The sequence below is a fragment of the Chiloscyllium punctatum genome, chromosome 39, assembly GCF_047496795.1.
Source record: "Chiloscyllium punctatum isolate Juve2018m chromosome 39, sChiPun1.3, whole genome shotgun sequence".
Classification (NCBI taxonomy): domain Eukaryota; kingdom Metazoa; phylum Chordata; class Chondrichthyes; order Orectolobiformes; family Hemiscylliidae; genus Chiloscyllium; species Chiloscyllium punctatum.
This window is the reverse complement of record NC_092777.1, coordinates 46,048,981-46,061,389: the sequence shown is the minus strand read 5'-3', so window position 1 is coordinate 46,061,389 and position 12,409 is coordinate 46,048,981. Positions and strand designations below refer to the sequence as shown.

At 38.4% G+C, this 12,409-nt stretch overlaps 1 protein-coding gene across 2 annotated transcripts in view; it reads left to right on the top strand.

Moving 5' to 3' along the window:
• Window positions 1-858: 858 nt before the first annotated feature.
• Window positions 859-12,409, top strand: part of nploc4 (NPL4 homolog, ubiquitin recognition factor) — a 64,149-nt gene continuing 52,598 nt past the window's right edge. The window contains exons 1-2 of one of the 2 annotated variants that reach the window (XM_072558599.1): window positions 859-1,004; window positions 8,888-8,968. In XM_072558599.1, the coding sequence (XP_072414700.1) occupies window positions 990-1,004; window positions 8,888-8,968 (96 nt within the window). In that variant the 5' untranslated portion in view covers window positions 859-989. The remainder of the gene's footprint in view (window positions 1,005-8,887; window positions 8,969-12,409) is intronic. The other variant, XM_072558600.1, reaches the window with a different exon arrangement.

Genomic DNA, 12,409 nt, shown 5'->3' with positions numbered 1-12,409 from the left:
TAGATAGGATAGTGAAGAAGGCGTTTGGTAAGCTTTCCTTTATTGGTCAGAGTATTGAGTACAGGAGTTGGGAGGTCATGTTGCGGCTGTACAGGACATTGGTTAGGCCACTGTTGGAACATTGCGTGCAATTCTGATTTCCTTCCTATCGGAAACATGTTGTGAAACTTCAAAGGGTTCAGAAAAGATTTACAAGGATGTTGCCAGGGTTGGAGGATCTGAGCTACAGGGAGAGGCTGAACAGGCTGGGGCTGTTTTCCCTGGAGCGTTGGAGGTTGAGTGGTGACCGTATAGAGGTTTACAAAATTATGAGGGGCATGGGTAGGATAAATAGGCAAAGTCTTTTCCCTGGGGTCGGGGAGTTCAGAACTAGAGGGCATAGGTTTGGGGGTGAGAGGGGAAAGATATAAAAGAGGCGTAAGGGGCAACTTTTTCACACAGAGAGTGGTATGTGTACAGAATGAGCTGCCAGAGGAAGTGGTGAAGGCTGGTACAATTGCAACATTTAAGAGGCATTTGGATGGGTATATGAATAGGAAGTGTTTGGAGGGATATTGGGCCAGGTGCTGGCAGGTGGGACTAGATTGGGTTGGGATATCTAGTCGGCATGGACAGGTTGGACCAAAGAGTCTGTTTCCATGCTGTACATTTCTATGACTCTATGTCCATCTCATTAGTGTCAAAGTTAAAAACTGTTCTGTATTTGTAAGGGGAAACGAAATGGAAGTGGGGGACTTTCTACAAAATGTATGGTCAGATTGTGCAAATGTGCAATTAATTATTGTGCACAATGAGCGTGTGACAGTTTGTACGTAAAAATGCAGGTTTTTATTTGTATTTCCACTGTGTTATACAGATGGGGGAACGTTTGTCCAGCGGAACTGATTGTTCGTTTGTGCTGGGCGGCGTCGGACGGGTTCCGCGGTGACACGCGTTGGAACTGGAAGGGAGATTTCGGTAAAAGGCCGAGGAGCGGCTGCACGGGCGTCATGGCGGAAAACATCGTGAGTAACGGCTTCACCGTCGGCGCGACTCTTGCAGCCTGCTCGGCCCTGAAACTTTCCTGTCCAACCCCCCTGGCGGGCCCCTCTCTTATCCCTACCCCGGGAGACGGGCCGAGTCCCGGAGTCTCCCGCTGAACTCCCAGGCCCGGTCGGCCTGGTCTGAGGATGGGGGTTTGACAGCGTCAGCGTTAGCCCCAGGCCCGGGAGTCCGGCAGGCACCCACCGGGTTCGGAGCAATGAGGCAGCGATCTCTCCGCTCTCCCTCCCTGCCTCAGCCAGCTGGAGGCCGGGGGAAGGATGTAGGGGTTCTCTCGGCCACTCACAAAGTCACACGACATAACCTCCAACATGACTTGCAGCAACGTTGGATTATTTAATCAATGTGTGGACTGTCGGTTTGCCTTGCTGCCTAGTTTGAAGTGATTATTCCGTTTTACTCAGTCCCCTGTTTAATGCAACATATCGAATTGTGATTGTTACTCGTCCATTATGTTGGCTCCCACTGAACTTTCTGGAGAATGCAGTCACAACAATTATACTGCTATTGCCTAATTCTTTTGTGTGTACTGTCAGCATTGTTTGTATGAATGGGACACTCGTTCACAGCAAAGCTGCATTTTTGGCCTCTGAAATTTGAACAAACAGCAGTTAAACACTGCTGCATAGTCAAATGTTGAGCAACAGATTCCACTACCATTATAGGTTTTGTGCTTTTAAATGTCAGTATTCAGAATTATTTTTCTAGCTTGTTCAATTTGTCTTACAGAACGATTGAATTTATAAGCACACCTAGTTGCTCAGTCACTAAAGAAGGACATAGTTTGGACTGAGTCATGTTGGCCAGGATCCCTAGTCTGTAAACTAGCTTGTCCTATCCTCAATGAACATGAAGATTGGCTTGAGCCAAGTGCTGGAGTGCTGCTGCCCTCTGTGGATTCATACCCCTGAATGAGTTGGCAATTTTGCATGGGGAGGGAATTTAATATGTCTGCATAGTTTGAGGAAGTCAGTAGAGAAACACTGTTTGAACAACCTGATTTTGTTTTTTTTTCAAACAAAGAAGTCTTGCAACTCTTTGTGTACTTGAAAGATTGCAAATTGAAGGCAGTCTAAAAGATTCCAGATGAATTACTTTCAATCTGGAGTATTATGTGCATGTAAATACTTAAGGTGTTAACAGTTCAGGAAATGCTTTACTATATCTTGTAACCATGATATGAGAGTTTAAAGATAATTACCTGGCTCTAAGTGTATAATTATTTATAGTACTTTAGACATTTAATTTAAAGGGACTAGATTAATGCAAATTGTCTTTTTTTATTTAATTGCTACTTCATTGCACTTTGAAGGTTGTGAATGGTAATGGCAAATGAATTAGTCGGTAGATTGGAAAATGGACACTTTTAGTGATCAACTGTTGTATGTTGTCATTTTGGATTAGAAAGTTAAGGCAAGCTATTTACTTAAATGTTTTAAAATTAAAAATAAAACTAGCCAGTCTGCTGTAGCTTTGTCAAAAGCAAGGATGGTTTCACTGGGAGTTTGGATATAGATGCAGTAATAGATGCAGCATGCGTGAAATCCAGTAACAAAAGATGAACTACTGGAAACGCATAGGTCAGATTGTGTTCATGGAGAGAACACGCATGTTGGAGTTTTAGCTGTGGAATCTTGAATAGTATGTAAAGCAGACAGTGGATTGGGAATTGTTGTGTCTGTATAACATCTTTTGATTTTATGTTTATAGTTTTAAAAAGATGAAAACATTGCCAATCAGAAAATAGGACAGGAAGCCCTTTGGAACATAGCGTGTCTGCACTAAAGGTTGAGAAACTAGCAAGATATGGAACTGAGTCACTCCAACACTACCACCGGTGTAACAGTGTAAATGTGTGGGCAGTTTTAATTATGAAAAACGGTGTAAGAATTTACAATGGATTAGTAATAGAAAATGTGACAAAAGTGACAGTGTGAAGTAAAATCTTGTAACCAAGAAATGCACATAGGAATTCAGTTTTTGAATGCTGGCTTTGGTTCAGTTAGCAACACTCATGCCTCAAATGTTTGTGTTCAACTCTAATTCCAAGACTTGAGCATAGCATATATGTGCTGATACTCCAATGCAGTTCTTGGGGAGTGTGACATTGATAGAGGTGCCATCTTTCAGATGAGATGTTAATCTGAAACTCTATATGCCTATTCAGATGTATGTAAGTGATCCTACTGCACATTCAAAAATGAGCAAGCATGTTAACCCCAGTGTTCAGTCAAAATCACAAAAAAAAAATCTGACCATCATGTCATGGCTATTTTATGGAGGTTTGTGACATGCAGATTGGCTGCACGGCCTCCATTACAATATCCTTTATTCAAAAGGTACTTCAAATGCCATAAAGTGCTTTGAGCTGTCTGTCAGTTGTGAAACGTGCAGTATAAATGAACATCTTTCTTTAAAATATATGGTGATGTGGCACGTCACGATGAAGCCTTGTTTACAAGAGGTTGACCAATCTGCATTTTTCTAAAAAATCAAATGTAATGTTGATCAGAATTGGAAATAAGCCATCCAGTCCAAGTCTGCTTCACCCTTCAGTACGGTTATGGCTGATCTTCTGTATCAATTTGAGTAACCTGTCCTGTTCTCCACCTCCCTTGATTTTCTTAGTGCATAAGAAATCTGTTTGTTTCAATACTGAACGTGCTCAATAACTGAGTATCCATGGCTCTCGAAGATACTTAATTCCAAAGATTCATAAACCTCTGGGTGAAGAAATTTGTCCTCTTCTCTAACCTGAATGGCTGACCCCCTGCTGAGGCTGAGATAATGTTCTCTGCTTATCAGCCAGAGAAAAAGCCATATCGTATCAACTGTGGCAGGCTCTTTTGAGAATTTTCTACCTTTTCAATGAGATCATCTCTTATTCTTCTGAAGGTATAGATATTTTTAATCATCCTGTTTTGAAATTTAATTACTTAACTCTACACTTGAATTCATGTCTCCTAACTTAGCAGTAGGAACACTACTGCTGCACCATAATAGCGGAAAGTGTCAGCTGATTATGCTTCAGTTGTACCCATAGGATGACCTTCTCAACCTAAGAGTCAGCCGTGTTAACTCTTTCTGAGTTAAGTATATCCTTCCTTAAGGAGAACGTTTTTAAAGAATGTTAAACAGTGAGTGTTGCCACAGTATGTTACTGGCTGGAGTTATTATTGAACATAACTGACAGCAGAGATGAATTGACGCAAATGTAGTTTCAGTTGTGATTGTTAACGCAGTGTGATCATGTTCAGTCTTGACTCCTAACCTAAGATGTTGATATACTCCCTTTCTGAAAGGCCATAGCAAATAAATAATAACAAAGATTACATAATTAGTACATAATTAAATTAATTTAAAGAGCCACTGGTTAAGGCCATTCTCCTTGTTCTTAACATAATCCAATCCAGTCTATTATACTGTTATTGCATTTATTAAATTAAAATAATAATGTAAACTGTGTCTCTGGGTTGAGCAGTGTTTTACAGAAAATATGTAAGAATTGTTAAAACTAATAGCTTTTGAATAAAATTGGATATATTTCTGATAGTCAAGTAAATAATTTGTCATAAAAATCAGGAAGAGACATGGTACTAGATTTTCATGAACATGTAGAATAATTAATTTACACAAACTATTTTTGTGTAAATATAATTGATCACTGTACTATTATTTTTATATTTTGCTTCATTTATTTGGACTTCTCAGTTCATATGCTGACACATTTTGTACTTGGTCAATACCATGCTTGAATATTTAATTGTCAATCAAAGTTAAAAATCACACAACGCCAGTTGTAGTCCAACAGGTTTCATTGGAAGCACCGTAGCTTTCGGAGCACTGCTCCTTCATCAGGTGTTTGTAAGCTAGTGCTTCTAATTAAACCTGTTGGACTATAACCTGATGTTGTGTGATTTTTAACTTTGTACACCCCAGTCCAACACCGGCATCTCCAAATCATTGTCGGTCAAGAGATTATTACTCCTGAGTGGAGCATGTAGGGCAATGATAGCATACAGAATTTGAGTTGCCAGAATTTTTTTGAAATTTTGAAATTCTTGCCAATCCAGGGATTGGTTCTTACCAGCTACTGTTGAGAGAAGACTAGTAAAATGCTTTTTTTTCTTTAGTATTTTAGTTCTGACACTTTTATGGGTTTCAGTGTCTTAGACCACTCCCACAGATTTGTTCTCCATGTACCATCTCTAATGCCCAGGTAGAAAAATACTAAATTGGTAGCATTCCAGAAATTGAATATGATATTGTCCATTCTAGTTTAATTAATTGATTTTATTTGGGCCCTTGTGTTCTTCCTCAAGTTTGGAAGACAATAACATTGCATTAGACTATGACTTACTTAAGCTTATTAAACAGTTGGAAATGTGGTAACTAGTGCTTTGTTGAAGGTGAAATTACAAACAATTGTGAAGACTGTACTGAATAATAATTTGGTTCTTCTGTATTAGTGGATTTTTATTTCTCCTTATCCGTGAAGCAATCTGTTTTAGCCATTTCATTTCAAAGATTTTAAAAGAATTGTGCAATGTAAAATAGCTAAAAGGTAATTTCAGGGTAGACAAACAAGAGGCTGGAAGTACGCAGCAAGTCAGGCAGCATCAAGAGCTGGAGAAGTCAATGTTTCGGGTGTAACCTTTCTTCAGGACTGGAGGTGGGTTTAAGAGGAGCTGCAGATAAAGGGGTGAGGGGTGTTGGGGTATTGGGGAGGAGGGTGGAGGGTTGGTGAGGTTTTTTAAAAAAAAGTAATTTCATCCAAAGGAATGTAAATAGCGATCTGATGAATTCAAAGGAAAGCTGCCAATTAAGCATTGAACAAATCTCAGAGATGTTTATATTTGGATTTAATTGCTTTGCTTACTCCCTTGGATGTCAACAAAAAAAAAGTCAACTCATGTGTAAAATTGTTTGTATCAAATTAAATTTGGATGGTATCATGTGAGTGACATTTCTTCCATGATGTATGTGAAGGGGGCAGTACTATGTTAAATTTTGGGCTGCTTTTTTCTCCCTAGTGTAGTTACATATAAACTGTTGACTGGCAAGATGTTGACAGATTGAATTATAATGAAATAAAAGAAGAATTATGTGTAAGCTTTGTTTTGGAAAGAAAACTTTAATATTCAAGCCCGATAGTACAAAGAGTGATCTAATCACAGGAGTATCGATTTGAATATTTGTAAAAAGTTGCAAGAGAAATAGCATTTTGGAACAATACATTTAACACACTCCATAGAACCATTTTAGAGTTAATCCATAGCAGCAGCAGCAGCAGCAGCAGCAAGTTGGTAGCTCTCTTTCTCTACTTTTATTCAGGCAATGTGAGATTCAATGCATTATTAAACACTTGCACAGAATCTGCTCACCAGGTACCATCTGTCTATGATCTTTCAGCTGTTGGATATTGGTTAACTAATGAAATTTGACGGCAGTTTTATTGTTTATCTTGCAACAATGCTATTCATGCTAAAGCCTGACAAAATTAAGATATAGTGTGTATGTACTTTTAAAATATTTCTGCAAAATATATTTTATTTCGTAATATTATCTTTTAGTAATATCTCAAAATTTGACACATTTTATAGTCAGCTGTGAAAGTAAGATGATTATTTTTCATCATGGTTTAATTGCCCATGCCTTTCCATGAGCTTTAGGTGGAAGCCTCCTGCTAATTATAACTCTCTTTTTTTATAAGCGGGTTACTGCTATAGGGGATCTAGGCCGTGTATACATGAGGCAAATAACAGCAGCCCCCTCAATCTATGAAGTAAAGGAAAATGTGGAGGTGTGAATTAGAATATTTAACTCTTATGTCAAATCATTATCCTATACAAAGTGTGAAATAGGAAGAGAAAGAAGGCTAGAGAAAGAGGAATAAGAGAGTGTGGAAAAATAGAGTTTTAAGAATAGAGTTCTTTTTAAAGCTTGCCAAGAATAAGTGCAATCTAAATGCTTGTGAATTTCCAAGGCCATAGATCTTGTTTGGCAGTAATAGTCTTTTTTTAAACGCCATTTAAAAAACCAAATTCTAAACTTACTAGTCCTAACCTTTTTGTTATCATTATTGGATAACTGTGTGGTGAGTACAGCAATTTCCCAACTTTCTCTGGATTGCAATGGTGAGTCTATTGGTGAAATATTATTGGTGTGCAGTTTTTGGGTGAATGGGGTAAATCAGAAATCAAATCCCGGATTTTGACATTTAACTTTTGTGTCAAAGCTGTACATTATTCACTTGCTCCAGAAAAGCTATGGATACTGTTAATCTCATCCTTAATGCAAAAGTCAGGCTGATAGACTGCATTTGCTCATGGCAAAGAGGAATCATTTGACATTTTTGGACACTTCATGAAATTGGCAACGGTATTGCAACATTTTACTTCAGATTTGTTGCCTTACCCTCTGAAGTCAGATTTATGCTTTCCCCATCAGTTACAGGTTATAATGGCTTAGTCAATGCACATTCTTATAGATCTTGTTATTATCCGTTGATCTTATGAATGTTGTGGCTTAGGAAGAAATCCCTTTCTTATGATCCATTGTGGACTGACAGACGTGATGGATGGATGGGAAACACAATGGTCAAATATTGCAGCTGCAGCATTACGATGCACTTTTGTTTGTTCTTGAAGCTTTCACTGCAAACAACAGTTGATTATTTAAAATGAACTGTGCGGAATTGCATTGTTATAGAATTAGACTGGCTAATATCAGGATCAGGCTAAACACTTCATACTTTGAAATTCACTGCTCGGATCACAGAGTTCATTAAGACTTTTATAAAAGCTCAACTTATTTGTACTGTAGGAATTTGATAATTAAGGATGATGAATCTGTGGAACCCTGTGCCACAAAGGGCTGTGGAAACCAAGATATGGAGATGCTGGTTACAACTGGGATGGACAAAGTTTTAAAAATTGCACAACACCAGGTTATAGTCCAACAGGTTTATTTGGAAGTATAAGCTTTTGGAGCGCTGCTGTTTCATCAGGTAGTTAGTGGGGCAGGATCATAAGGCACAGAATTTATAGATCCTCCCCCACTGGCTACTTGATGAAGGAGCAGTGCTCTGAAAGCTTGTATTTCCAAATAAACCTGTTGGACTATAACATGGTGTTGTGTGATTTTTTTTTAAACTGTGGAAATCAGGTCATTGAGTATATTTAATACTGATAGGTCCATAATTGGTAAGGAGATCAAGTGTATTGGGCAGAAGGGAGGTGAATGGGCTTGAGAAACCTATCAGTTATGAGTGGTTCATGGAGTAGACTCTGGGCGAATGGCCTAATTCTGCTCCTATTTCGTATGGTCCTACAATTTGTAGGAAGGCAGCAAATCCAGTGTAGTGCCCCTGTTTTGATGATTGATCTTTAATATGATAGAATGCCATGTGCCTTGGTTTTACTTTGAGGATTGTTAGGATGAACGTTTGTCCTTGCAAGCATGGTCGAAATGTATATTAAAGTAGGATTGGGAGGTCCAAAAGAATTACTGCTAATGGCAAAATGATAACCCAAAGTAGCTGACATCTGTTGGATCAAAATTGATTTGAAATAGTTGAGGTACTACAAACATATAGTATTTAATAACTCAGTACTTTTATTAGCTTTTTGTTTGGGTTCACTGAAGTCCCACTGAAAATATTAATACGAATTCGCAGGCCATTTGACATCTTGAGTGCTCAAAAATGTTCCCAGATCTCCAATTTTGAAGGGCTTTAATTGAAGTTTAACTAAGAGCGTTGCGTAATATTGCTACTGTTATTGTCAGTGCTTACATAAAATGTTATCATGTTTGTGTACACTTAAATATTTATTTAATCTTTTAGATTGTCCGCATTCAGTCACCACATGGTATGAAAAGGATTAATGTGGGCAAAAGAGAAACAGGAGCCCAATTTTTGAAAAAGGTAATGAACTATTTTCTTCAGGGGGAATTTGCTTCTGAGAACCTCTGTTAAACCTATTGTATACTTCCTTTATATCTCTCTTCTACTCGAGTACTTTTGGTAAACATGTTGAAAAAAAAAACAAATTTTCACATTTATGTAGCTATTTTAACTAAGTATTATTTGTAAATTTCTGTTCCTGTTTTGATATTTAAATGATTGGACTCCAATTCCATTAAATATAAAATTACTTGTTTCACTAGCTCCTGTTAATTTTACATATCTCACGCTTTGCATCTAGCATGTCCCTCATATTTGAAGCACCTAGCGTCATACAGCATGCAAGCAGATTAGATTAGATTACTTACAGTGTGGAAACAGGCCCTTCGGCCCAACAAGTCCACACCGCCCCGCCGAAGCGCAACCCACCCATACGCCTACATCTACCCCTTACCTAACACTACGGGCAATTTAGCATGGCCAATTCACCTGACCTGCACATCTTTGGACTGTGGGAGGAAACCGGAGCACCCGGAGGAAACCCACGCAGACACGGGGAGAATGTGCAAACTCCACACAGTCAGTTGCCTGAGGCGGGAATTGAACCCAGGTCTCTGGCGCTGTGAGGCAGCAGTGCTAACCACTGTGCCACCATGCTGCCCATGACTCTTCGGTCCAACTGATCTAAGCTAACCAGGTTTCCCAAACTAAACTAGTCTAACTTGCCTGCATCTGACCCATATTCTCTCTAAACCTTTCCTATTCATGTACTTGTCCAAATGTCTTTTAAATGTTCTAACTGTATCCGCATCTACCACTTCCTTTGGTAGTTTATTCCACATACAAACCACCCTCTCTGTGGGGGGTAAAATTGCCATGCAGGTCCCTGTTAAATCTTTCTCCTCTTAACTTAAAAACATCGCTCTAGTTTTGAACTCCTTGTTTGAAGAAACCTTTGCTATTCACTTCATCTATGCCTCTCATGATTTTGTGAACCTCCATAAGTCACCCCTCAGCCTCCAATGCTCCAGTGAAAATGGTTCTAGCCTATCTAGCCTCTCCTTATAACTCAAACTCCCTAATCATAGCAACACCCTGAACCTCTCCCATTTAATAATCTTTCTATAGCAGGGCAGCCAGAACTGTACACAGTACTCCAAAAGTGACTTCACCAATGTTGTGTACAACCTCAACATGATATCCTAACTACTATACTCAGTGGTCTGAGCAATGAAGGCAAGTGTTCTAAATGCCTTCTTCACCACCCTGTCTACCTGTAACATAGCTTTCAAAGAACTATGTACCTGTACCTAAACCTTAGGTCTCTAGGCTTGACAACACCACCCAGGGCTCTAATATTAACACTTTACTAAAATGCAGCACCTCGTATTTATCCAAAAGAAACGGCATCTGCTACTACTCAACCCAATGGCCCATATCATCAAAATCCCTTTGTGCACATGGATGCCTTCTTCACTATTCACTATACCACTAATTCCAGTGTTATCAGCAAACTTGCTAACCATTTTTCCTTATCCAAATCATTTACATAAATTGTTTATATAAATGACAAATAACAGTGGACCTAGCACTGATCCTTGCAGAATAGGCCTCCAGTCTGAAAAACAACCCTCCACTACCACCTTCTGCCTCCTACCATCAAGCCAATTTTGTATCCAATTTGACAAGCTCTCTCTGAATCTCATTGGTCTGACTTTATTAATCAGTCTACCATGTTGTAAAAGGCTTTACTGAAGTCCACGTAGACAACATCAACTGCTCTGACTTCATCAACCTTTTTGGTTATGTCCTCAAAAAAATTTCAAATCAAGTTTGTGAGACACGATTTCCCACACACAAAGCCGTGCTAATTATCCCTTATCAGTCCTTGCCTTTCCAAATGCGTGTAAATCCTATCCCTCAGAATCACTTCCAACAACTTACTGCTCACTGATTTCAGACTCACCAGTCTGTAGTTCCCAGGCTGCTTCTTACAGCCTTTCTTATTCAGTCCAATGCATTCATAACAGTTAATATGCTCCACAAAACTGTCCTTACAACTTTCTTTTGTTAACTCCTCAACATAGCCTTCTGTTCCTTTCTCCTTTTATGTCATATTCTCTAAACTGCATCTGGGCAATTGCCTTGACTCTAGCTAAAGTAATTTTTTTCTAACTATCTTATATTTGTGGTCTCTCTTTCCAGTCTCACATGCAAGTGATAACACTCTCAATTTCTAATCTATTAGGCCCATTTATAATCTGATAGATCTCCATTAGTTCAGTTTGTTTTCTCTCTTCCAGAGAGAAGAGCCTTGATCTTTCAATCTTTCCTAATAGGTATAACCTCTCAGTTCTGGTATCATTCTTGTAAAACATTTTTGAATATTTTTCAGTGCTTCTATCCTTTCTTTTAACATAGAGACCAGACCCTTGCAGAATATGTCAAGTATAGTGTAACCAAGATTCTATACAAATTTTGAATTACCTCCCCTGGAAATGAACACCAGTGCTTTTTGTTTTTGTTTAATCTTTTTCATTGTCTTGCTGCTTGTCATGGTTTGTAAATTTTCACCTCCAAATCCCTTAGTTCCATTATCCCATGTAGGTAATTATTTTCAAAGGAGTACATGGTCTCTTTATTCTTCCTACCAAAGTGCATTGCCACTTTCTTAATGCAATTCAATGTTTGTTCGTTGATTACATGTCCATTCTCCAAGCTTATTCATTTCTACTTGAATCTTGCTATAGTCCATGTCTATATTAACTATGTGCCACATTTTAGCCACTTGCATGCATTTGAAATTGTACTTCCAATATGCAAGCAAATTGCTGTTTTATTGATGAGATTTCAGCCAAAACACTCAACTGAGCAGACGGGAATCCAAATGAAGAACAGGTAGCCAGTCAAAAGGGAGGGTTTACTTGTTTACAAGTAGTTGCAAACATACAAAAGTTTGTTGAAGTCAGCAGTCATCTTTCAGTTCTTCAGATTGTCTATTTGCTCCAATTTGTATTTGTGGCTTTCAAAAGTCAATGATGTAAAACACCAACTCACCTTATCAGCAAACAGATTTTCTCAAGGCTACCTTATTAGACTTTCTTCACATTGTATAATATTTACACTATATCCCATTTAGTCAATATAAAGCTGCAAAATAAAAAGGAAAACATGCAAATGTTGATATAAGAAATGAAACTATAAGCAGCTGGAAATGCATGGCTGGTCAGTACTGATAAAAGGACAGGCAATTTTGAAAATGTGTTGACTTTGTAACCTTAAGCCATACCTGTTTTTACAATTTTAGTGATATCAGAACATGAATTAAGTGTTATAATGAATGCTACTGGCATTTAAGAAGATTGGGTAAATGCAACAAGACCGTAAACATCTTCTTTGAAATAACTGAGGAGTATTAGAAAAATATTTCCAAGTTTTGATTATTTTGACATTCCAGGTTAC